The sequence below is a fragment of the Dreissena polymorpha genome, chromosome 2 (genome assembly GCF_020536995.1).
Source record: "Dreissena polymorpha isolate Duluth1 chromosome 2, UMN_Dpol_1.0, whole genome shotgun sequence".
In the NCBI taxonomy this organism is placed as follows: Eukaryota; Metazoa; Mollusca; class Bivalvia; order Myida; family Dreissenidae; genus Dreissena; species Dreissena polymorpha.
This window is the reverse complement of record NC_068356.1, coordinates 138821901-138849455: the sequence shown is the minus strand read 5'-3', so window position 1 is coordinate 138849455 and position 27555 is coordinate 138821901. Positions and strand designations below refer to the sequence as shown.

General features: G+C 38.3%; 1 protein-coding gene across 4 annotated transcripts in view; it reads left to right on the top strand.

Annotated features, from left to right (window-relative positions):
* Positions 1 to 27555, top strand: part of LOC127869182 (cilia- and flagella-associated protein 74-like) — a 75701-nt gene that overhangs the window by 3074 nt on the left and 45072 nt on the right. For all 4 annotated transcript variants that reach the window (XM_052411515.1, XM_052411512.1, XM_052411513.1 and 1 more), the window contains exons 3-18: positions 474 to 532; positions 3632 to 3766; positions 4656 to 4754; positions 5417 to 5521; positions 6637 to 6810; positions 8592 to 8702; positions 9554 to 9656; positions 10146 to 10303; positions 11141 to 11273; positions 12976 to 13086; positions 13404 to 13515; positions 15333 to 15460; positions 17313 to 17432; positions 17674 to 17792; positions 26452 to 26518; positions 27252 to 27341. In XM_052411515.1, coding sequence (XP_052267475.1) covers positions 474 to 532; positions 3632 to 3766; positions 4656 to 4754; positions 5417 to 5521; positions 6637 to 6810; positions 8592 to 8702; positions 9554 to 9656; positions 10146 to 10303; positions 11141 to 11273; positions 12976 to 13086; positions 13404 to 13515; positions 15333 to 15460; positions 17313 to 17432; positions 17674 to 17792; positions 26452 to 26518; positions 27252 to 27341 — 1824 coding nt within the window. The remainder of the gene's footprint in view (positions 1 to 473; positions 533 to 3631; positions 3767 to 4655; positions 4755 to 5416; positions 5522 to 6636; positions 6811 to 8591; positions 8703 to 9553; positions 9657 to 10145; positions 10304 to 11140; positions 11274 to 12975; positions 13087 to 13403; positions 13516 to 15332; positions 15461 to 17312; positions 17433 to 17673; positions 17793 to 26451; positions 26519 to 27251; positions 27342 to 27555) is intronic.

Here is a 27555-nt window from a genome sequence, read left to right as displayed (position 1 = left end):
TGTATGAAATTTTCTGGACTAATAAAGTCATATGAGAATTAACCTCCTAAACAAAGACAAAAGCAAATGTGTATGTTTTCTGTCAAAATATACATTTATATCAATCTTTTTCATTTCAAATTGAATGGAAAAGTATTAAGCTTCAAAGGAGGTATAAACCAGCAATCCATCTAATTTATTAAGACAATTTAAATTCATATTTATTTAATTTTAGGCCATTAAATATGATTCAAGGTTGAATCACCTCTCTCGTTCATTTCTTAAATCATATTTCTGAACAAAAGTTTAAATTGTATCATAATAAGTTTTGATGTAAACTAACATCAATAAAAGAAATGGATGGTTTGTCATGGTTATGTTTAGAGTACTACATTCAACAGTTTCTTTTTAAACAGACATAGACTTTAGATATTACATTTAAATGGGTTAAATGGGTCTAGTGCACTCACTATGTTATTGTTACTGTCTTGAAGGATTATGATGAAGATGGGGAGATGGAGTTACCATCAGAAGAAGATGAAACCATTGTTGAGTATGTATTGCTATAGTTTAAAATTGAGTAAAACGTCTTTTTTGTAAAATGGAAAAAATCTTAACCAAGTTTTTAACACATTTGAAAATTCTGGTCATTATCCCCACACTTTTCGGAGAAAAAGTGGGGATTATCTGCTTATCTCCGCCGTCTGTCAGTGCATCCGTCCGTCCTGGCCACTATCTCCTCCTACACATTATCACTAGAACCTTGAATCTTACAGCCATGGAAGCCATGAGCATATGTGCGACAGTGCACTATTTGGAACTTTGATCTGACCCCTGGGTCAAAAGTTATGGGGATTGGGGTGAGGCCGGGTCAGAGATTTTCCAGCGACCACGATTCGAAAAAGGCTCATAACTGCTGTGTTCCTTCACATATTGCTTTCATATTTGGTGTGCATGTGTATCTGGACAACACCTTTCCATGCGCATAATTTTTTTTACCCCTGTGACCTTGAACTTGAGGTCAGCGTTCAGGTTTAGAAATCTGCGACCGCGACTCGTAAAAGGCTCATACCTACTGTGTCCCTTCAGATATTGCTTTCATATTTGGTACACATGTCTACATGTATCTGGACAACACCTTTCCATGCACATGAAATTTTTTAACTTGGGGTCCGCGTTCAGGTTTCGAAATCTGTGACCGTGATTAAAAAAAATGCTCATAACGTCTGTGTCCCTTCAGATATTGCTTTCTTATTTGGTGCGCATGTTTATCTGGACAAGACCTTTCCATGCGCATATAATGTTTGACCCCTGTGACCTTAAAATTAGGGTCCGTGTTTAGATTTTGAAATCTATTATGTGGTTATCTCCGCCGTCTGTCTGTCCGTCTTGGCCACTATCTTCTCCTACACTATTAGCATTAGAACCTTTAAACTTACACACATGGTAGCTATGAGCATATGTCAGACAGTACACTATTTGGAATTTGATCTGACTCCTGGGTCAAATGTTATGGGGGTTGGGGTGGGGCTGGGTCAGAGATTTTCACTCATTTTTAGCTCTACTGGCAGAAGGCCTGAAGAGCTTATGTCATGGCATGGTTTCCGTCGTCCTTGCGTGCGTTAGACTTTTTCTTGTTTATGCCATAAAGTCCACAGTTTTCATACGATTCTTTTCAAACTTGTTCAGTGTCTTTATATTAATGAGGACTCGAACCCTATTAAAATGGGTTGCATTAGAGTAAAAAATCCAGAATGATCTCCTCTTGAATTTGAGAAAATTGTGAAATGAGGCTTGTGTATGCAATAAAAACAGTTTTCATCCAATCATTTCCCAACTTGCACAGTGTCTTTATCTGAATGATGAGTCAAACCCTATTGAAAATGAGCAATATCGGAGTTATGAGTCCAGAATTATCTCCCCTTGAATTTGAGAAAAAAAGTGAAAATTCAGTTGTTGTTTTTTATAAAGTCCATAATTTTCATCCAATTCTTGGCAAACTTGCACAGTGTCTTTGTTTTAATGAGGACTCAAACCCTTTTTAAAAAGAGCAATATCGAAGCAATAAGTCCAGAATGACCCTGAAGAGCTTATGTTATGGCGTGGTTTCCGTCGTCCATCTGTGCGTGCGTGCGTTAGACTTTTTCTTGTTTACGCAATAAAGTCCACAGTTTTCATCAGATTTTTTTCAAACTTGTTCATTGTCTTTATATTAATGCGGATTCGAACCCTTTTGAAAATGGGTTACATCAGAGTTATAAGTCCAGAATTATCTCCCCTTGAATTTGAGAAAAAAATGAAAATTCAGTTATGTTTTTTATATAGTTCATAATTTTCATCCAATTCTTGGCAAACTTGCACATTGTCTTTGTATGAATGAGGACTCAAACCCTTTTTTAAAAAGAGCAATATCGAAGCAATAAGTCCAGAATGACCCTGAAGAGCTTATGTCATGGCGTGGTTTCCGTCGTCCGTCCGTGCGTGCGTTAGACTTTTTCTTGTTTACGCGATAAAGTCCACAGTTTTCATCCGATTCTTTTCAAACTTGTTCAGTGTCTTTACATTAATGAGGACTGGAACCCTATTGAAAATGGTATACAACAGAGTAAAAAGTCCAAAATTATCTCCCCTTGATTTGAGAAAATTTTGAAATAAGGCTTGTTTACGCAATTAAGTCCACAGTTTTCATCCAATCATTTCTCAACTTGCACAGTGTCTTTATCTGAATGATGAGTCAAACCCTATTGAAAATGAGCAATATCGGAATTATAAGTCCAGAATTATCTACCTTAAATTTGAGAAAAAAATGAAAATTCAGTTGTTGTTTTTTTATAAAGTCCATAATTTTCATCCAATTTTTGGCAAACTTGCACAGTGTCTTTGTATCAATGAGGACTCAAACCTTTTTACAACGAGCAATATCGAAGCAATAAGTCCAGAATGAGAAAATTTTGAAATCCTGCTTGTTTACGCAATTAATATCACAGTTTTCATCTAATTATTTCCAAATTTGTACAGTATCTTTATATCAATGAGGACTTGAACCCTATTAAATATGAGCAGTATCGGAGAAATAAGTACACAATTATCTCCCCTTGAATTTGAGAAAATTCTCCTTGTTTGCGCGATTAAGTACACAGTTTCCATCTTATTCTTTCCAAACTTGCAGAGTGTTTATAGCAGTAGAGCGATTCAAGCCCTCATGGGCCTCTTGTTTTATGTTATTTTACTTTAACTTCTTCATTTCTGTACCGATTTACTTCAAATTGATACTGAACATCTCTTATGAAAATACAGTCAATCTCAACTATGCCTGGCCCCATTACCAACCCTGGGGTGCCCCTGGGTCAAATATGTGATGTGGGGCTACGCATCAGCCTCTGCTGTGCCATTTCTAGTTAGATTGATGTCTTGGTAATGTGTGGGCTATACCTTTAGTTGGCATTGACCTTGTTTGAGTTTTTCAGAATTTATGTCAGTGTGCCCATGAATGAAAACTACAAAAACCCTGACCTAGTCAGTATTGTGATATGTTTCAACATGAGATATGTCAGATATGTCATTCCTTTCAAATTTTACACAATTTAAAAATAACAAACTCTATGAATTTTTGACCCAAATAGTTCACCATATTTTGTGTTTTGTCGCACAGGTCCCCAGACTATCCTGACACACCAGATGAGAGGCTGTCCAAGCAGGAGCAGCTGCGTATGATGCACCTGAGGAGTCACCTGAACCAGATCACAGAGAAAGTGAAACACCATCAGTACATGACCGACAAAACTAGGTAGGGTTTGAATGTGAAATTTTACTAGTTCATGACTGAAAAAACTAGGTAGGGTTTGAATGTGAAATTTCACAAGTGCATGACCGACACAACTAGGTAGGGTTTGAATGTGAAATTTTACTAGTTCATGACTGACAAAATTAGGTAGGATTGGAATGTGACACACTGCAAGTACATCACTGACAAAACTAGGTAGGGTTTGAATATGACACACCACAAGTACATTACTGACAAAACTAGGTATTTTTTTAATGTGAAACACAACCAGTATATGACATACAAAACTAGGTAGGGGTTGAATGTGACACATCACAAGTACATGACGGGCAAAACTAGTTAGGATTTGAATATGAAACACAAACAGGATATGACTGACAAAATTATGTAGGGTTTACAGGCCTCTTGCTAATTATTGAGTTAAAGAGTACCGATATCCCCTATATAAAACAATATATAGGAGTATTTATTCTAAGAAAGGTAGCAGAATGAATTTGAATATTTACTTTAATGGCTAAAAGATGTTCAAGTTCTGAATCAATTGATTGCTACATTGTATTAATCTCTAAATGCACTACATGTACTATGTACAATATCACCAGCAGTATATAGTTAAACTTTTTCGAATTTAAAAAGTGTTTCAAATTAATTACACTTTCTGTCAAAATGTTAATGAGAACTGGCCATATTTTATTGATAGGATGGCTGTTTAAGAAGTATTAAGTCTGCAATTTCCGTTATCAAGGGCCCTGTAGGTACTGGTTACCAGAACATGACAGACAAAACATTGAAGCATTTGTTTCAAAGTAATTAAACCAGCTTTATTTATGAAAAGCGTCCTAAGGAGGCAATATCTGCAAAGTCATGATGAATGTGTCCTTGAATGTTTCAGGGATGAGCTGAAGCAATGTCGAAGCAAGATCATGGAACTGGAGGCCGAGAGGAATGAAACTAGAGACGAACTGCAGAACCAGACCAGCGATGGAAACCAGTAAGTCTATAATTGAGGATAATGTTTAATTATCAGATATGTCAAACACTTATTTTTGTAAACATTGGATCTTTTCTTTTACTTGAAAATTATTGAGTAACCTGATTAATTGTGTTAAGATGATATCTTATACATATGTGGGATATTTATTTAAATATAAATGTGACATGTAACAACATTCATCATAATTACACCATTATTACATTTAATCAACTGAGATGCTACACAGGCATATCAATTTGTTTATTCCATACATTATTTGTGTGTTCTTTAAGTTCTTTTAATGGTGTTAAGAACTCTTTTTATTGTACCAATACTTATTTCAATATATTGGCATGTTTGTCTACCAAATCAGGTACATGGTTGAGCCAGTGTCTACATTATTAAATCAAGCCTATGAATGAGAAAGTTTTAAAGTGATGCATCATTATCTAATATTGATTAAATAACAAAACTCCATTTTTTTGCATTTAAATTACAAAATTGTGACGTATTTTTCATTAATATTTTTTCATATCAGCGAATAAGCTATTTTTTTCATTCAATTTTTTTTATACAGACATCCTGGTGTGGTACCTATGAATTAGAACTCGTTGTTAATTGGCTAATAAAACAATATTACAACAAAAGTTATTTTAAAATTGTTATTTCACGTCTTGCAGGTCAGCAATTTATCGTTTGCGGGCCACACATGATCGTCTCAGTCAGGAGATTCTAGATGAACGACAGATTGAGAAACTGATCCTGGAACGACTGGAGAAGGAAGAGTAGGCTCCCTTCATTGTTAACAATAATTATATAAATGGTTAGATAGGAGATTACATGTATAAAAGAAAATCCTCTACAAGTACATAACCATTAAAACATGTTGATGTACCAAACTGCTCACATTAAAACTTTCACATGATGTCTTTTGAATCTGTGAAGTTTTATCAACTTTCTTTGCACCAGCTCTCGTTGAAACAGGCTTTTATGGTGCATGCATGATTTAGTCTTTTGTGCTAAGTATTAAGTGATAAAAACTTTCTGTGAGATAAATCCTATATTTTTACCATTCTACTGGAATGATTTTAACAATTAATTATTAACTAAATTTAACCTGTTTTTTTTAAGCTGAATAACTCAATACTTACAAAAAAACATCTGCAAAATAAAGAAATTACAATTATACTCCTGCACATATTTGCTGTATTCATCGAGTTAATATTGCTATAGGTTGTTTTTCCAGCCGTAATTACATGTCCGTTAAATAGACACATTCCCAAAAGCAAAATATATTTTGTTTATCCCAAGTTGAAAAAAATCCCTATTTGAAAAGACAATTAATAGAAAAAGTGTCTAATGATGATTATAACTCAATTTTATTTCAATTATATCTAAACAAAGTATATGACTATAATTTATTTCATTTTTTTCTTATGAATTGATTTATTTTTTAAAGTTAAAATAAATTAGTATTTCACAAATCAGCAGACTTTTCATGCGAGTTTTTTTCCCCCAAAATGAAAAAGCCTGAGCTTAGTTAATCCAATGACATGTACATTCAAATTCAATTGAGTATCAAAAATGGGCTATAAGCATAACGTTAGAAGCGTTCTGGGAAACGTGAGCTTAATGCATGTGCATAAATGTCGTCCAAGATCAGCCTGTGCTGTCTGTACAGTCTAATCAGTAAGGACACTTTAAGCTTCAAAAGGAATCTTGTTTAGAAAAGACATTCCTTTACCTAAAAACTCCATAAAACCAGAAAATGTCCTCTCTGATTATTATATGCGGAATAATAAGCCAAGGGATGACACATTACACATTTGCATGACCAGTTTACCCAGAACAAGGCTCAATTCTACATTCAGGTATGACTTAAACATGATTTTACCTGCAGGTATGAGTTGAACAAGGTGGAGGTAGAGAGAGGTAAGTTCCTGCTGGCGGAGGACGAACTCGTAAAAAGGGAAGATCGACTGGCCAAGGAGAAGACGGACCTTGCCATACGACGCCTCAGAAAGGAAGAGAAAAAGGCTGCGCAGGCTGAAAGAAACCTCCGCAACCAGCACAGGTATTAGGGATAGTTTTCTGTCAGAACATTTTTGTCTTTATAAAAAATTTAGCGATCTGGCAAACTTTGAATGGTTAGCCGATAAAATTGCAAAATGGTCACAGATATTTGTTTTTATTTAAATATTCTGAGTTTATATCTAATAATTAATTATTTTGACTAATCAATTTCAGGGCTGATGTAAAATAACAAAATTCAAGGTCAAGGACACATACAGTAAAAAAATTCAAGTTACCATTTTATATCCACTTCATAACGCCTGTCTTTTTTAGGATTTTTATTAAAATTTGAACAACTTGCAAACTATTTTGCTCAATAAATCCGTTGGAAATAAGCATAAGCAAGTCACACCAGCTCAAGGTCAAGGTCACACATGAAGGTCATATGTTTGAGCCTATATTTGTGTATCTTTTCTTTAAATTTATCACATTAAGTCAATGTAAAGAATCTATGAGACAGTCTCATCACGCCAAGGTCAAGGTAACACTTAGCTCGAAAGGTTCATGGTTGGGGATAAAACTGTCCTTCTGACAGCTTTGTTAGTGTAGTTGCTGTAATGATGGGTGTGTTACTGTTTTCATGACCCAGCTCGTTTATTATCCCCGCCGAAATTTTTTTCGTAAGGGATATAGTAATTGGTCCTGTCCGTCTGTCCGTCCGTCTGGCTGAAACTTTGTCCGGCGCAAAACTCCGAATCTATTCAATGGATTTACTTTAAACTTAGAATATAAACAGATGGCAACTAGGAGATGTGCAGTGACCAAGAACCATAACTCTATCTACCTTAGTTTTTGAATTATCTCCCCTTTTATATAACTTTAAAATAAATTTTTGTCCGGAGCATAACTCTAAATATACTAAAGCGATTTACTTGAAACTTGAAATATAAACAGATGGCAACTAGGAGAAGTGCAGTGACCAAAAACCACAACTCTATCTACCTTAGTTTTTTAATTATCTCCCCTTTATATAATTTTAAAGTAAATTTTTGTCCGGAGCATAACTCTAAATCTACTGAAGGGATTTACTTGAAACTTGAAATATAAACAGATGGCAACTAGGAGAAGTGCAGTGACCAAGAACCTCAACTCTATCTACCTTAGTCTTTGAATTATCTCCCTTTTATATAATTTTAAAGTAAATTTTTGTCCGTAGCATAACTCTAAACCACTGAAGGGATTTACTTGAAACTTGAAATATAAACAGATGGCAAGTAGGAAAAGTGCAGTGACTAAGAACCATAACTCTATCTACCTTAGTTTTTGAATTATCTCCCCTTTTATATAACTTTAAAGTAAATTTTTACCGGAGCATAACTCTAAATCTACTAAAGGGATTTACTTGAAACTTGAAATATAAACATATGGCAACTAGGAGAAGTGCAGTGACCAAGAACCATAACTCTATCTACCTTAGTTGTGAATTATCTGCCCTTTTATATAATTTTAAAGTAAATTTTTGTCCGGAGCATAACTCTAAATCTACTGAAGGGATTTACTTGAAACTTGAAGCTTAAACAGATGGCAAGTAGGAAAAGTGCAGTGACTAAGAACCATAACTTTATCTACCTTAGTGTATGAATTATATCCCTTTATTTAATTTCAAAGTAATTTTTTGTCCGGAGCATAATGAATTATCTCCCTTTATTTGTTTTTACCAATATTATTCTACTCTCTAAAACAAATGTTGTCATACAAGCAAACACATTTTTGCGGGGATTTGGCACTACTGTGACAAGCTCTTGTTTGTTTTGAACATTTCCATTTTTTTAAATGTTTCAGAACGCACTATGAGATCATGAGAGAGAAACAGAGACTCCAGGACCAGCTGGCAGAGAACGCCAAACAGAGCAGTGAGAAACACAGCAAGTTTGTCTCTGACACCATGCACAAGTAAGTAGGCCTGGAAGAGTGATTTTTTTACACAATACCTTGAAAGCACCAGCTTTTATCCCTTTTCCTCTCATATTCCCCCTTTGACCCAATTTTGTCTCTTAGAAAATTAAGTTAATTTTTAGACATTTCTTAATAGATTTAAGTTTTAAAGTTTTCATTTCGAGCCCGTCGATACTGATGAACAGCAAGCAGCATAAGACCTTAAAAGACAGGAGTTTACTTGCAAGTTGTTGTGGTTCTATGCTGGTTGCACATAGCCTTTTTATGCCCCCGGATCGAATGATCGGGGATTCGATCCGGGCATATTGTTTCTGGCCTGTCTGTCTGTCTTTTGTCCCAAAACTTTAACCTTGGTTAAAGTTTGATAACTTTTGCAATATTGAAGATAGCAACTTCATATTTGGCATGCATGTGTATCTTATAGAGCTGCACATTTTGAGTTGTGAAAAGTCAAGGTCAAGGTGATCATTCAAGGTCAAAGATCAAATATTATTGTATTTTTTTCCTAAAACTACTCTTCGTGAATGTTTGGTCATAACTTTTTAAATATTGAAGATAGCATTTTGATATTTGGCATGCATGTGCATCTCATTAAGCTGCACATTTTGAGTGGTGAAAGGTCAAGGTCATCCTTCAAGGTCAAAAGTTATTAAAAATAAAACATCCAAGGGAAGTAATAAGCTTTAGAAGGGAGATAATTTCTAATTCTACCAAATGATGTATTCAAATTTTATTTTAAAGCGGCGCAATAGAGGGCATTGTGTTTCTGACGAACACATCTCTTGTTAACTTTGTTCTGAGCGGGAAAGGGTTTACTAAATCTACTGTAATCTGCAATCTACTGTTAGGTTAAAACAGCGTCAAGAAGAGGAGAACAAGCGATACCAGGAAAACATGACCAAGAAAATGGACATGCTGCTTAAACTGAAGAGTGACATACAAGCAAACCGGGTAGCGCCTCTCTTACTGTCAGGATATTTATGTGCAATACCATTTAGTCTTGCTCTGGCTCCTCTGCGTGAAGTGTTGTGCCAGATTATCTTGTGCTTTCTGCACAGGCTTATCAGGGACTACACTTTTATGGAATATTTCGATTAAAGAGGAAGTCTCTTTTAAAAATAACAACCATTGTAGGTGGAAAGTTCTCCCTGATTAGTCTGTCCAGACTGCACAGTCTAATCAGGGACGATATTTAACTCTTATGCATTAAGCCCCATTTTTGAAGATCAAGGTCCATTAATGTACTCATTGCCTCATAAAGTATGGACATTATATAAAACCCATAAAATAATAGTTATAAGATAAATATAATAATGAAAACGAAATATACAATATAAATAATATAATAATAATATGATATTAAATAAAACACATACCAGTAAAATAGCTTTTTTAAGTGAAAAAAATATTTATACATACATTCTCATGTTTTAATCCCAGGACAATCTAAAGGCGTTGAGGGCCCGAGACAAGGCGGCCGAGAGACGTGAAGAGGAGAAGCTGGAACAGGTGCGGCAGAAGATCCTGGAGGAGGGAGGCAACCCTGACCAGATACTCCTCATTCAGAAACGCATCAGCGATGTACAGAGACAGAAGAGGTGGGTGTGCACTTAAAGGAAGCTGTGCTTGGTATAATTAATTTGCCTAAATAAGATTGCTGGTTTTTGCTTGTCCAGTATAGCCGGATGTCATGGCCGCATTTTGTGTGAATTTCAAGAATGAAGTTAAAGGTTAAAGGTGCGGTTTACAGTCTGCTTCGATAACATATGCATCTTCAGCTGACTTTGACATTAACCCCCCGATCACTGGGATTTAAGTCGTCCATTTACATATTGCGCACAAGGCAGCCACGGCAAATTTACTTATTTCCCTCACAGGTACCCATTTATACACCTGGGTGAAGAGGAGCAAGCGTGGGATTAATATTTTTGCTCAGACAAATCCAGTACCCTAGAGCCGTATTTGAACCAGGGACCTTCTGACCAGCATCCGACCACTAGACCACTGTCCCCACAAATAGAATATATATAGATTGTATATAAAATCATTTTATTATGTTTTGTTTTTTCTCTCTAAAGAATAACATTTTATGCTAGATAGTGTGACATACAAAAATATCAGTGAAATAAGATTCGACTGTTTGCTTTTGTTCGAGGTGTAATACAATAAATTGAACTGGCTGCCATTGATGGCAAACACACAATTGGGAAATAAAAGCAAATTTAAAATATGTGCAATATTTTTTTTCAAGTAAATGCAGAGAAAAGTTTGCTTTCAGTGTAAATATCATCAAAGAAGAAGTGGAAAAAATCATTTACATATTTTATTTTGCTCAAGTTCTCATTGACACTATTGTCTTAATGCAGGCAATTATAGAAAGCATTAAAACTCCAACAACAAACAAGTTGTATCACATCAAGTTGTGAATATTTCAGCAACTTTGAGTCTGAGCAGCGTGAGAAGCAGGCAGCCCTCATGGAGAAGATACTGATAGAGGAGGAAAGGATGAAACGACGCAAACAGCAGCAGCCCCTCCTTTGGGCGGACCCAAACAGGGAAAAAACTAAGGTAAGCTAGACAGGTTGTATAGCAGCCCCTTCTATGGCCAGACCCAAATAGGGAGAAAACTAAGGTAAGTTAGACAGGTTGTATAGCAGCCTCTTCTGTGGGCAGACCCAAACAGGGAGAAAACTCAGGTAAGTTAGACGATTTGTATAGCAGCCCCTTCTATGGGCGGACCCAAACAGGGAGAAAACTAAGGTAAGCTAGACAGGTTGTATAGCAGCCCCTTCTATGGGCTGACCCAAACAGGGAGAAAACTAAGGTAAGCTAGACAGGTTGTATAGCAGCCCCTTCTATGGGCGGACCCAAACAGGGAGAAAACTAAGGTAAGCTAGATGGGTTGTATAGCAGCCCCTTCTATGGGCGGACCCAAACAGGGAGAAAACTAAGGTAAGCTAGACAGGTTGTATAGCAGCCCCTTCTATGGGCGGACCCAAACAGGGAGAAAACTAAGGTAAGCTAGATGGGTTGTTTAGCAGCCCCTTCTATGGGCGGACCCAAACAGGGAGAAAACTAAGGTAAGCTAGATGGGTTGTATAGCAGCCCCTTCTATGGGCAGACCTAGACGGGTTGTATAGCAGCCCCTTCTATGGGCAGACCCAAACGGGGAGAAAACTAAGGTAAGCTAGACGGGTTGTATAGCAGCCCCTTCTATGGGCAGACCCAAACGGAGAAAACTAAGGTAAGCTAAACGGGTTGTATAGCAGCCCCTTCTATGGGCAGACCCAAACAGGGAGAAAACTAAGGTAAGCTAGACGGGTTGTATAGCAGCCCCTTCTATGGGCAGACCCAAACAGGGAAAAAACTAAGGTAAGTTAGACGGGTTGTATAGCAGCCCCTTCTATGGGCAGGCCCAAACGGGGAGAAAACTAAGGTAAGCTAGATGAGTTGTATAGCAGCCCCTTCTATGGGCAGACCCAAACGGGGAGAAAACTAAGGTAAGCTAGACGGGTTGTATAGCAGCCCCTTCTATGGGCAGACCCAAACAGGGAGAAAACTAAGGTAAGTTATACAGGTTGTATAGCAGCCCCTTCTATGGGCGGACCCAAACAGGGAGAAAACTAAGGTAAGCTAGATGGGTTGTATAGCAGCCTCTTCTGTAGGTGGACCCAAACAGGGAGAAAACTAAGGTAAGCTAGACGGGTTGTATAGCAGCCCCTTCTGTGGGCAGACCCGAACAGGGAGAAAACTAAGGTAAGCTAGATGGGTTGTATAGCAGCCCCTTCTATAGGCGGACCCAAACGGGGAGAAAACTAAGGTAAGCTAGATGGGTTGTATAGCAGCGCCTTCTGTGGGCGGACCCAAACAGGGAGAAAACTAAGGTAAGATAAAAACTTTTAGGTTATTTATCAGAGAGAGTTTGTTTAGCAACTTTAGGTTCATAAATAATAGGCGTATTACTGCTCCCAAAGCAAAGGGCAGTAATAAATCAATAATAAGTAGTTCCGCCTATTCTGATTTATAAAAAGCAATATTCGTTCTTTTTCAAGTTAATGCTGAAAAAAATGTGGTTTCTTTTAGCATTTTGCCTGATTGGCAATTTCATATAGGATTGTTTGTTTAGATTTTTTATTCAAAAGTGACATTACCAATAATTAACACCCCACAAAATTTATGTTATTTTATAGTTATCAAAATTTAGAAACTTAATTTGGACAGATAATTGCAGGCTGTTTTTTTATATTTTCCTTGTGAATTGTGTCCTTAGATGATTGGTCCACAAAAGAAGAAGCCCCTGAAGACGTTCCAGGAGTATACAAGACTGACTGGAGAGGGCACTGATCTCTCCATTGACCTGCACGACTCCATGGATGATCAGGTACTCACTACTGAGAGTCAATGAGTATATGGAATTAGCCGCAAAAGTTTGAACTCTTCCAGAATAAGTGTTGAAGGATTAACTTCCATTTATCTAAAATCACAAAAATTACCAGATTCTTTCGGAAAATCATAGATAAAATGCACATGTTAATTTTATACTGATACGCTTATGAAGTTCAAGAGTAATGATTGGATGGTATTGTATACTGATTTACATGTGATTGGCATATGATTAACATATCCTTTATGAATTTGCCATCACATGCCTAATATGTCATGTATCTGACCCATGTTGGTTAATTGATTGACTACCAGGAGAAGTATGATGGTGAGAAGATGCAAGGAGAAGATAGGGGCGATATCACACTTCCTGAGCAGCCTGTGAGAGATGAACAGAGCTCTGATTCCAGCGATGGGGATGACAATGGTAAGGCCCAATAGAGACATTGGTTGAACTATATTAGGAAAGGAGTCCAGAATGTGTTATTTTTAATCAAACTTTGCACACATTGTTTCTTATAGACATCTTAGGTATGAAAATACAAAAAAACAAACATTAAAGTCGGTAAAAATTTAACATTGAAGTTGTTATATGTCATCATAATAATGATAAGATGTGCAATAGTAAAAGATTTTTGTTGGATTTGGTGGAATATTGATTTTAATTCACAAGTGATCACAGACAATATTATTTTCACGTGTCGTGCAGCCACATGTGAAAACATTTTTTTCAATGATCACAAGTGAATGAAAATCATTATTCCACTGAATCCAACACATTTTCTTTTTATTTTATGCTTACAAATATTATGTTTGGATTTTTGCCATTCCAGACAATATAATTCCATGTTGGGCGCCCTTAAATGTTATTGCATGTATTTTCAAAGGAAGCTTAACGTATTTTTTATAAACATTAAATGCAGAGTAGTCGCTCTCAGTAAAATTGGGGGTCACAATTAGGAAACCAAAGATATCTAAAAATAATTCTGGTAAAGCAATGAAAATTATTGATATTTTTTACTGTTATTTTTCAGTGTTTGAAACAGTGAAATATCAGTTTTAATTCACTGGTATTTCTCTATAAACTATCAGAAAGCATAAAATAAACAACCTTCCTGCGCTTTGATTTACCTTTTGCTGATTTATGTGCCCATAAGCTCAGCCTTATGCATTTCTGCCATATAAAATGTTACAATTTTGTGATGTAAACTACTTCCACATTTCTCAAGTGATCCAATTGAGAATTGAAATATGTCATCACCATGAACTGAAGTTGTGAAAGACACATTTATTACTGAAAGTGATAAATTCATTCCTGAGTCATGTACCCTTGAACTTAGCCATGGGCATGGCTGCAATCCACATGACAAGTTGTGCACGGGTATTTTTAACCAGATTTTCCGAAGAAAAAACTGGTTATTAGATTGGCGAATGCGGGCGAGCTGGCGGGCTGGCGGGCGGGCGGAACAAGCATGTCCGGGCCATAACTATGTCGTTCATTGTCAGATTTTAAAATCATTTGGCACATTTGTTCACCATCATTGGACGGTGTGTCGGGCGAAATAATTACGTCGATATCTCCAAGGTCAAGGTCACACTTTGGGTTCAAAGGTCAAAAATGGCCATAAATGAGCTTGTCCTGGCCATAACTATGTCATTCATTGTGAGATTTTAAAATCATTTGGCACATTTGTTCACCATCATGGGACGGTGTGTCGCACGAAAGAATCAAGTCAATATCTCCAATGTCAAGGTCGCCACGACTAAAAATAGATTTTTTTTAAAAACAAACTTACAAAGGGGGTTAATTTTGTTTGTTCTTTTCAAAAGTTCAGTTTGAGTTTTCTCCCTTTATCAGATTTTTTTTTCACAATGAAAACCTGGTTTTGTGACAATTTTGTCCCTTGTTAGCCAATGTTTTGATAATGAAGCTTTAGGTTGTGAACTTAATCATGTATGAAACCAGCTCCCATTCTCATCAACTCTTTCTTGGACTTAAAATTAACCAATATATGTAGGCAGGTATTTATAAGGTCTACCATTGTGGCTAAGGTCATGAAAAAAAAGTTCACAATTTAAAATTATGAAGTAAAAGCTGCTAAATTATGTAATTCTCAACATTAAGAACATCACAATATTTAAATATCCATTATTCTGATTGTCAAGTCTCAAAAGCATTTCAGGGAAAAGGCGTCTTGGTGATAACAAAATATGTTACTCATTTGTGTGTGTCTGTTATTTTAGATGAGAATGCAGTGGACCTGGCGAAGCCCGAGTTTGAAGGCCTCTGGGACCACCACAAACCCTACACCATGCCCAAAGACCTGGATGCTTCACCCCTCAAACTGCCCGGAGCCTCTAAAATGGACAAGGTAGAAATTAACTAGACTGACTTAGCACCCATGAATTGCAGTAATCAGTTGTTTTTATTTTTAGCTCGACTATTATATATGAAATATATATAGTGGAGCTATCTTACTCACCCTGGCGTCGGCGTTGCCGTTCCCGTTGGCATTGGCATTTGCGTGCAAATGTTAAATTTTGCGTACTACCCCTAATATTTCCAATGTCCCTTGACAAATTGCTTTCATATTTTGCATGCTTGTTTACCATCATGACCCCAACCTATAAACAACTGTATCAAGCATTTTGACAGAATTATGGCCCCTTTTATACTTAGAATATGCATATTATTGATAAATCTATGTTAAAGTTTGCGTATTTCCCCAAATATTTCATGTGTCCCTTGACATATTGCTTTCATAGTTTGCATACTTGTTAACCATCATGACCCCAACCTTTAAACAAGAGCAGACAACTGTATCAAGCATTTTGACAGTATTATTGCCCCTTTTATACTTAGAATATGCATCTTATTGATAAATCTATGTTAAAGTTTGCGTACTACACCAAATATTTCCTGTGTCCCTTGACATATTGCTTTCTTATTTTGCATACTTGTTTAACAACATGACCCCAACCTATAAACAAGAGCAGACAACTGTATCAAGCATTTTGACAGAATTATGGCCCCTTTTATACTTAGAATATGCATATTATTGATAAATCTATGTTAAAGTTTGACAAGACAACACTTACCTGACATACCACAATGCACTCCACCCAAACCATCCCCCACGCCCCCCCCCCCCCCAGACCCCCCCCCCCCCCCCCCCCCCCCCAACCCCCACCCCCAAAAATAAATATTTTTTTTCTTCTTATTTTTGAAAGATCATCTATTAAATGATCACACACCCACATAATACATAATACCCTCTCCCCCCCCCCCCTAAAAAAATAAAAAAAATAAATGTTTTCTTATTTTGGAAAGAACATCTATTAAATGATCACACACCCACATTATACCCCCCCCCCCCCCCCCTCCATGATGGCTTACGTTATACTGTCAAGCACTAGAATAGTCGAGCGCGCTGTCCTCTGACAGCTCTTGTTTATATTTAATGTTACACCAATCTAAGTTTGAATATGTTTCACTTTGTTATGGCTATTACAATGTGCGAAACTTATTTTTAATTAAAAAAATAAATAATATGTTGCCCTCTGCTCTGTTTCTTTTAAGTTACTCTTGAAATACTTTTTAGTTACTTTCTTTACATTTAACAAATATGTTTAGGATTTTTACAGTTGACTAGAAGATACCAATTCATGAGTATATTATAACACATTTCTTGTTGTGGAATCCTATTGATTTACTTCCAATCCTTGGACATACAGCATTGGACAAACAGAAGGACAGTGCTTGACTACTGGTTGATAAGCTTAGTGTACTCATAAAATGCTACAGCTGGGAAAACAATTGTAGTTAAAGTTGATCATTGCATGAAGATTAGTGCTCCAGGTCTATGCAGTGCTGGAAAAACACAGGCAGCTGAAGAGTTTATGGTGGCAATATTTTAGGAGATTCTCTTTGACGTGCTAAATAAACATTAGTTTTTGAAGAGTTGAGCATAGAATTATTTTAGACCATGCTCTGTGTAGTGCCGTTTTAACAAGTTGATCATGATAATATTTCTTGCAACTCTCTATGAAGTGCTGCATGAAATAAGGTAGTCAAAGAGTTGATCATGACAATATTTCAGGCTTTCCTTTATGAAGTCCTGGAAAAAAATAGTTTAAAGTTGATCATTACATCATTTATACCATTCTTTTTGAAGTGCTTGATTAATATAACTATTTGAAGAGTTGAATATGGCAACATTTCAGGCTATCATGGATGAAGTGCTGGAGAAACATAGGGCCGGGATTGTAATCAAGCAGGTTGCAGCAGGCAGAGAGTTCAAGGGCTGTCCCTTCTACAGCAAGCCTGATGTCATACACTTTAAGGTAGGTTTGCAGGGAATCGGTTAACATTACTTCTTTTTTTATTGCTAATCAGTAAGTTTACATTTATCACGGAAAATAATTTCTATTCAGTAATTCTATGAAAGTAAGTGTTTAACCATCACCATAGAAAATTGAAATCTCGCAGCATGTTGGTTATATTGGGAGACGATTTTATCAAACATGAAAATGAAGGATACAACAAATGAAGCCATATGTTTGACAAATGCCAATGTTTTTACAGGACTTTGATGTGGGTAAAACGTATAAGAAGAAGGTGACGCTGACCAATGTGTCATACACTGTCAACTATTGCAAGTACATAGACATCACTGAGCGACTCAAAGACTTCATCAACATTCAGTAAGTACCATGGGTCCTCTTAGATTGAACAGTTTGGTCCACATCAACATTCAGTAAGTACCATGGGACCTCTGAGATTGAACAGTTTGGTCCACATCAACATTCAGTAAGTACAATGGGACCTATGAGATTGAACAGTTTGGTCCACATCAACATTCAGTAAGTACCATGGGACCTATGAGATTGAACAGTTTGGTCCACATCAACATTCAGTAAGTACCATGGGACGTCTGAGATTGAACAGTTTGGTCCACATCAACATTCAGTAAGTACCATGGGACCTCTGAGATTGAACAGTTTGGTCCACATCAACATTCAGTAAGTACAATGAGACCTCTGAGATTGAACAGTTTGGTCCACATCAACATTCAGTAAGTACCATGGGACCTCTGAGATTGAACAGTGTGGTCCACATCAACATTCAGTAAGTACCATGAGACCTATGAGATTGAACAGTTTGGTCCACATCAACATTCAGTAAGTACCATGGGACCTCTGAGATTGAACAGTGTGGTCCACATCAACATTCAGTAAGTACCATGGGACCTCTGAGATTGAACAGTTTGGTCCACATCAACATTCAGTAAGTACCATGGGACCTCTGAGATTGAACAGTGTGGTCCACATCAACATTCAGTAAGTACAATGGGACCTCTGAGATTGAACAGTGTGGTCCACATCAACATTCAGTAAGTACCATGGGACCTCTGAGATTGAACAGTTTGGTCCACATCAACATTCAGTAAGTACAATGGGACCTCTGAGATTGAACAGTTTGGTCCACATCAACATTCAGTAAGTACCATGGGACCTCTGAGATTGAACAGTGTGGTCCACATCAACATTCAGTAAGTACCATGGGACCTCTGAGATTGAACAGTTTGGTCCACATCAACATTCAGTAAGTACAATGGGACCTCTGAGATTGAACAGTTTGGTCCACATCAACATTCAGTAAGTACAATGGGACCTATGAGAGTGAACAGTTTTGTCCACATCAACATTCAGTAAGTACCATGGGACCTCTGAGATTGAACAGTTTGATCCACATCAACATTCAGTAAGTACCATGGGACCTCTGAGATTGAACAGTTTGGTCCACATCAACATTCAGTAAGTACCATGGGACCTCTGCGATTGAACAGTTTGGTCCACATCAACATTCAGTAAGTACCATGGGACGTCTGAGATTGAACAGTGTTGTCCACATCAACATTCAGTAAGTACCATGGGACCTATGAGATTGAACAGTTTGGTCCACATCAACATTCAGTAAGTACCATGGGACCTCTGAGATTGAACAGTTTGGTCCACATCAACATTCAGTAAGTACAATGGGACCTCTGAGATTGAACAGTTTGGTCCACATCAACATTCAGTAAGTACAATGGGACCTATGAGATTGAACAGTTTGGTCCACATCAACATTCAGTAAGTACCATGGGACCTCTGAGATTGAACAGTTTGGTCCACATCAACATTCAGTAAGTACCATGGGACGTCTGAGATTGAACAGTGTGGTCCACATCAACATTCAGTAAGTACCATGGGACCTCTGAGATTGAACAGTTTGGTCCACATCAATATTCAGTAAGTACAATGGGACCTCTGAGATTGAACAGTGTGGTCCACATCAATATTCAGTAAGTACCATGGGACCTCTGAGATTGAACAGTTTGGTCCACATCAACATTCAGTAAGTACCATGGGACCTCTGCGATTGAACAGTTTGGTCCACATCAACATTCAGTAAGTACCATGGGACGTCTGAGATTGAACAGTGTTGTCCACATCAACATTCAGCAAGTACCATGAGACCTATGAGATTGGACAGTTTGGTCCACATCAACATTCAGTAAGTACAATGGGACCTATGAGATTGAACAGTTTGGTCCACATCAACATTCAGTAAGTACCATGGGACGTCTGAGATTGAACAGTGTGGTCCACATCAACATTCAGTAAGTACCATGGGACCTCTGAGATTGAACAATTTGGTCCACATCAACACTCAGTAAGTACCATGAGACCTATGAGATTGAACAGTGTTGTCCACATCAACATTCAGTAAGTACCATGGGACCTCTGAGATTGAACAGTGTTGTCCACATCAACATTCAGTAAGTACCATGAGACCTATGAGATTGGACAGTTTGGTCCACATCAACATTCAGTAAGTACCATGGGACCTCTGAGATTGAACAGTTTGGTCCACATCAACATTCAGTAAGTACCATGGGACCTCTGAGATTGAACAGTTTGGTCCACATCAACATTCAGTAAGTACAATGGGACCTCTGAGATTGAACAGTTTGGTCCACATCAACATTCAGTAAGTACCATGGAACCTATGAGATTGAACAGTTTGGTCCACATAAACATTCAGTAAGTACCATGGGACCTCTGAGATTGGACAGTTTGGTCCACATCAACATTCAGTAAGTACAATGGGACCTCTGAGATTGGACAGTTTGGTCCACATCAACATTCAGTAAGTACCATGGGACCTCTGAGATTGAACAGTTTGGTCCACATCAACACTCAGTAAGTACCATGAGACCTCTGAGATTGAACAGTTTGGTCCACATCAACATTCAGTAAGTACCATGGGTCCTCTTAGATTGAACAGTTTGGTCCACATCAACATTCAGTAAGTACCATGGGACCTCTGAGATTGAACAGTTTGGTCCACATCAACATTCAGTAAGTACCATGGGACCTCTGCGATTGAACAGTTTGGTCCACATCAACATTCAGTAAGTACCATGGGACGTCTGAGATTGAACAGTTTGGTCCACATCAACATTCAGTAAGTACCATGGGACCTCTGAGATTGAACAGTTTGGTCCACATCAACATTCAGTAAGTACCATGGGACCTCTGAGATTGAACAGTGTGGTCCACATCAACATTCAGTAAGTACCATGGGACGTCTGAGATTGGACAGTTTGGTCCACATCAACATTCAGCAAGTACAATGGGACCTCTGAGATTGGACAGTGTGGTCCACATCAAAATTCAGTAAGTACCATGAGACCTCTGAGATTGGACAGTTTGGTCCACATCAACATTCAGTAAGTACCATGAGACCTATGAGATTGAACAGTTTGGTCCACATCAACATTCAGTAAGTACCATGGGACGTCTGAGATTGAACAGTGTGGTCCACATCAACATTCAGTAAGTACCATGGGACCTCTGAGATTGAACAGTTTGGTCTACATCAACATTCAGTAAGTACAATGGGACCTATGAGATTGAACAGTTTGGTCCACATCAACATTCAGTAAGTACCATGAGACCTCTGAGATTGAACAGTGTTGTCCACATCAACATTCAGTAAGTACCATGGGACCTATGAGATTGAACAGTGTTGTCCACATCAACATTCAGTAAGTACCATGGGACGTCTGAGATTGAACAGTTTGGTCCATATCAACATTCAGTAAGTACTATGGGACGTCTGAGATTGAACAGTTTGGTCTACATCAGCATTCAGTAAGTACCATGGGACCTCTGAGATTGAACAGTTTGGTCCACATCAACATTCAGTAAGTACCATGGGACCTCTGAGATTGAACAGTTTGGTCCACATCAACATTCAGTAAGTACCATGGGACCTCTGAGATTGAACAGTTTGGTCCACATCAACATTCAGTAAGTACCATGGGACCTCTGAGATTGAACAGTTTGGTCCACATCAACATTCAGTAAGTACCATGGGACCTCTGAGATTGAACAGTTTGGTCCACATCAACATTCAGTAAGTACCATGGGACCTCTGAGATTGAACAGTGTGGTCCACATCAACATTCAGTAAGTACCATTGGACCTATGAGATTGAACAGTTTGGTCTACATCAACATTCAGTAAGTACCATGGGACCTCTGAGATTGAACAGTTTGGTCTACATCAACATTCAGTAAGTACCATGGGACCTCTGAGATTGAACAGTGTGGTCCACATCAACATTCAGTAAGTACCATGAGACCTCTGAGATTGAACAGTTTGGTCCACATCAACATTCAGTAAGTACAATGGGACCTCTGAGATTGAACAGTGTGATCCACATCAGCATTCAGTAAGTACCATGGGACCTATGAGATTGAACAGTTTGGTCCACATCAACATTCAGTAAGTACCATGGGACCTCTGAGATTGAACAGTATGGTCCACATCAACATTCAGTAAGTACCATGAGACCTATGAGATTGAACAGTTTGGTCTACATCAGCATTCAGTAAGTACCATGGGACCTCTGAGATTGAACAGTGTGGTCCACATCAACATTTAGTAAGTACCATGGGACCTCTTAGATTGAACAGTTTGGTCCACATCAACATTCAGCAAGTACCATGAGACCTATGAGATTGGACAGTTTGGTCCACATCAACATTCAGTAAGTACCATAGGACCTCTGAGATTGAACAGTGTTGTCCACATAAACATTCAGTAAGTACCATGGGACCTCTGAGATTGAACAGTGTTGTCCACATCAACATTCAGTAAGTACCATGGGACCTCTGAGATTGAACAGTGTTGTCCACATCAACATTCAGTAAGTACCATGAGACCTATGAGATTGGACAGTTTGGTCCACATCAACATTCAGTAAGTACCATAGGACCTCTGAGATTGAACAGTGTTGTCCACATCAACATTCAGTAAGTACCATGGGACCTCTGAGATTGAACAGTGTTGTCCACATAAACATTCAGTAAGTACCATGGGACCTCTGAGATTGAACAGTGTTGTCCACATCAACATTCAGTAAGTACCATGGGACCTCTGAGATTGAACAGTGTTGTCCACATCAACATTCAGTAAGTACCATGAGACCTATGAGATTGGACAGTTTGGTCCACATCAACATTCAATAAGTACCATGGGACCTCTGAGATTGAACAGTTTGGTCCACATCAACATTCAGTAAGTACCATGGGACCTCTGAGATTGAACAGTTTGGTCCACATCAACATTCAGTAAGTACAATGGGACCTCTGAGATTGAACAGTTTGGTCCACATCAACATTCAGTAAGTACCATGGGACCTCTGAAATTGAACAGTTTGGTCCACATCAAAATTCAGCAAGTACCATGGGACCTCTGAGATTGGACAGTTTGGTCCACATCAAAATTCAGCAAGTACCATGGGACCTCTGAGATTGAACAGTTTGGTCCACATCAACATTCAGTAAGTACCATGGAACCTATGAGATTGAACAGTTTGGTCCACATAAACATTCAGTAAGTACCATGGGACCTCTGAGATTGGACAGTTTGGTCCACATCAACATTCAGTAAGTACAATGGGACCTCTGAGATTGGACAGTTTGGTCCACATCAACATTCAGTAAGTACCATGGGACCTCTGAGATTGAACAGTTTGGTCCACATCAACATTCAGTAAGTACCATGGGACCTCTGCGATTGAACAGTTTGGTCTACATCAACATTCAGTAAGTACCATGAGACCTCTGAGATTGAACAGTGTTGTCCACATCAACATTCAGTAAGTACCATGGGACCTCTGAAATTGAACAGTTTTGTCCACATCAACATTCAGTAAGTACCATGGGACCTCTGAGATTGAACAGTGTGGTCCACATCAACATTCAGTAAGTACCATGGGACGTCTGAGATTGAACAGTTTGGTCCACATAAACATTCAGTAAGTACCATGAGACCTCTGAGATTGAACAGTTTGGTCCACATCAACATTCAGTAAGTACCATGAGACCTCTGAGATTGAACAGTTTGGTCCACATCAACATTCAGTAAGTACCATGGGACCTCTGAAATTGAACAGTTTTGTCCACATCAACATTCAGTAAGTACCATGGGACCTCTGAGATTGAACAGTGTGGTCCACATCAACATTCAGTAAGTACCATGGGACCTCTGAGATTGAACAGTTTGGTCCACATCAACATTCAGTAAGTACCATGGGACGTCTGAGATTGAACAGTTTGGTCCACATCAACATTCAGTAAGTACCATGGGACGTCTGAGATTGGACAGTTTGGTCCACATCAACATTCAGTTAGTACCATGGGACCTCTGAGATTGGACAGTTTGGTCCACATCAACATTCAGTAAGTACCATGGGACCTCTGAGATTGAACAGTTTGGTCCACATCAACATTCAGTAAGTACAATGAGACCTCTGAGATTGAACAATGTTGTCCACATCAACATTCAGTAAGTACCATGGGACCTATGAGATTGGACAGTTTGGTCCACATCAACATTCAGTAAGTACCATGGGACCTCTGCGATTGAACAGTTTGGTCCACATCAACATTCAGTAAGTACAATGGGACCTATGAGATTGGACAGTTTGGTCCACATCAACATTCAGTAAGTACCATGAGACCTATGAGATTGAACAGTTTGGTCCATATCAACATTCAGCAAGTACCATGAGACCTATGAGATTGGACAGTTTGGTCCACATCAACATTCAGTAAGTACCATGGGACCTCTGAGATTGAACAGTGTGGTCCACATCAACATTCAGTAAGTACCATGGGACCTATGAGATTGAACAGTTTGGTCCACATCAACATTCAGTAAGTACCATGGGACCTCTGAGATTGGACAGTTTGGTCCACATCAACATTCAGTAAGTACCATGGGACCTCTGCGATTGAACAGTTTGGTCCACATCAACATTCAGTAAGTACCATGGGACCTCTGAGATTGAACAGTTTGGTCCACATCAACATTCAGTAAGTACCATGGGACCTCTGAGATTGGACAGTTTGGTCCACATCAATATTCAGTAAGTACCATGAGACCTCTGAGATTGAACAGTGTGGTCCACATCAACATTCAGTAAGTACCATGGGACCTATGAGATTGAACAGTTTGGTCTACATCAACATTCAGTAAGTACCATGGGACCTCTGAGATTGAACAGTTTGGTCTACATCAACATTCAGTAAGTACCATGGGACCTCTGAGATTGAACAGTTTGGTCTACATCAACATTCAGTAAGTACCATGGGACCTCTGAGATTGAACAGTTTGGTCTACATCAACATTCAGTAAGTACCATGGGACCTATGAGATTGAACAGTTTGGTCTACATCAACATTCAGTAAGTACCATGGGACCTCTGAGATTGAACAGTGTGGTCCACATCAACATTCAGTAAGTACCATGGGACCTCTGAGATTGGACAGTTTGGTCCACATCAACATTCAGCAAGTACCATGGGACCTCTGAGATTGGACAGTTTGGTCCACATCAACATTCAGTAAGTACCATGGGACCTCTGAGATTGGACAGTTTGGTCCACATCAACATTCAGTAAGTACCATGGGACCTCTGAGATTGGACAGTTTGGTCCACATAAACATTCAGTAAGTACCATGGGACCTCTGAGATTGGACAGTTTGGTCCACATCAACATTCAGTAAGTACCATGGGACCTCTGAGATTGAACAGTGTGGTCCACATCAACATTCAGTAAGTACCATGGGACCTCTGAGATTGAACAGTTTGGTCCACATCAACATTCAGTAAGTACCATGGGACCTCTGAGATTGAACAGTGTGGTCCACATAAACATTCAGTAAGTACCATGGGACCTCTGAAATTGAACAGTGTTGTCCACATCAACATTCAGTAAGTACCATGAGACCTCTGAGATTGAACAGTGTTGTCCACATCAACATTCAGTAAGTACCATGAGACCTCTGAGATTGAACAGTTTGGTCCACATCAACATTCAGTAAGTACCATGAGACCTCTGAGATTGAACAGTGTTGTCCACATCAACATTCAGTAAGTACCATGAGACCTCTGAGATTGAACAGTGTGGTCCACGTCAACATTCAGTAAGTACAATGGGACCTCTGAGATTGGACAGTTTGTTCTTATGTCTCAAAATCATACCAGTACTAAGTACTTTCAAAAGCTTTAAAGAACACAACTTCTCAGTGAATGATAGAGGGACAAACATTTTCTGTCCAATGACCACCACATTCCATTACTGACCAAAAAATGAGCCTTGTTCTGGGGAAAAGGTCTTAATGCATGTGGCTTAAGTGTCGTCCCAGATTAGCCTGTACTGACACTTTCTGTCTATACTAGATTTTTGTTAAGAAGAGACTTCAGTTAAATGAAAAATACTGTGCAAGTGGACATTGTTGTCCCTGATTATCCTGTGCAGTACTGTGCAAGTGGAAAATGTTGTCCCTGATTATCCTGTGCAGTACTGTGCAAGTGGACAGTGTTGTCCCTGATTATCCTGTGCAGTACTGTGCAAGTGGAAAGTGTTGTCCCTGATTATCCTGTGCAGTACTGTGCAAGTGGAAAGTGTTGTCCCTGATTATCCTGTGCAGTACTGTGCAAGTGGAAAGTGTTGTCCCTGATTATCCTGTGCAGTACTGTGCAAGTGGAAAGTGTTGTCCCTGATTATCCTGTGCAGACTCCATTATTAATCTGGGCTGACACTTAACACACATGCATTAATCCCAGTTTTCTCAGAACGCGGCTCAAATGTTCTCAAAGAGGATGTAAATGAGATCCCAGTAATTGAAGTACTTAATAAATGTCTGAATTTAGTGTTCTAATAAGCCCCACTCATATTCATTGTTTATACTAGGCATACCTTAAGTTTTGTTGGCAATGTATGTATTTGTTTGTTCAGTTTTGATCCCCCCGGCCAGATGTCTGCCGGCCTGACCTGTGAGGTTCTGGTGACGTTCAAGCCCATGGTAAGTCCAGCCTTTATTATGACAAAGGTACCATCTACATATAAACTGAGTGTTTTATCTATTATTTCCTTCTGAATCTGTGTTAGTATTTCGTTATAACAAAGGTCTCATTCACATATCCACTTAATGTTCTATTAATTATTTCTAGTTGGTATTTCATAAGATTATCAAAGCAGTCATTGATATTATCTTGTGTTATTGAGTTTACATTTGTTCAATGACATATTTAAAGATTTTTGTATTTTTGAATTAACTAACTTGTCATTTAGGGGCATTATCAGATTATTCATGTATATTATTATTATTACATAATCTCAGCATTTGTTGAAACTTTTATTTTTAAAATGTTTGGTTTTTAACTTTGTCATTGTTATGTTTAAAATAAAAATTCACTTTCATGTTTCTCACATCATTAAGACTGTGTGTGGGTCACTGAAGGAATATGGTTTAACCCTTTCCCAATCAGAAACAAAGTAAAATTTACTTTGTGCAATCAGCATACAACCAGAATAGCCTGCGCGGAACTCGCAGGTTGGTCATGTTTTATGCTTAACAGTATATTGCTCGATTGGTGCAAAAATGTACCATGTGACATGGAAATCATAAGGCACATGGTACCTTTTTGCACCAATGGGGAGATATAAGGTTGGAACTTAAGGCTATACAAGTTCAATCTAGCGAGACAGGTCTTTAATTTCATTTGATTTTTAAATGGACTTGAATGACATTTCAGATCAATGAGGATCTGGAGGGTGAAGTGAAGTTCCTGTCCCAGACTGGACCCTTTTCCATACCCCTCAAGTGTACCACCAAGAAGTGTGACGTGAGTAGAATCAAAAGCAAATATAGGATGAGAAAAAAAGGACAGAATCTCTTGTTAGCATCTGCCAGTCCTTTATTTAAGGCTAAGAATCAATTGTTTATACTATACAGAGCAATTGATAAAACAACAGCCTAAATGTAGAATGTGATTGAAACTGGGATTTGAGACCGATAGGACCCATAATCAAAAGCATTGAGGCTTAGAACAGTTGACC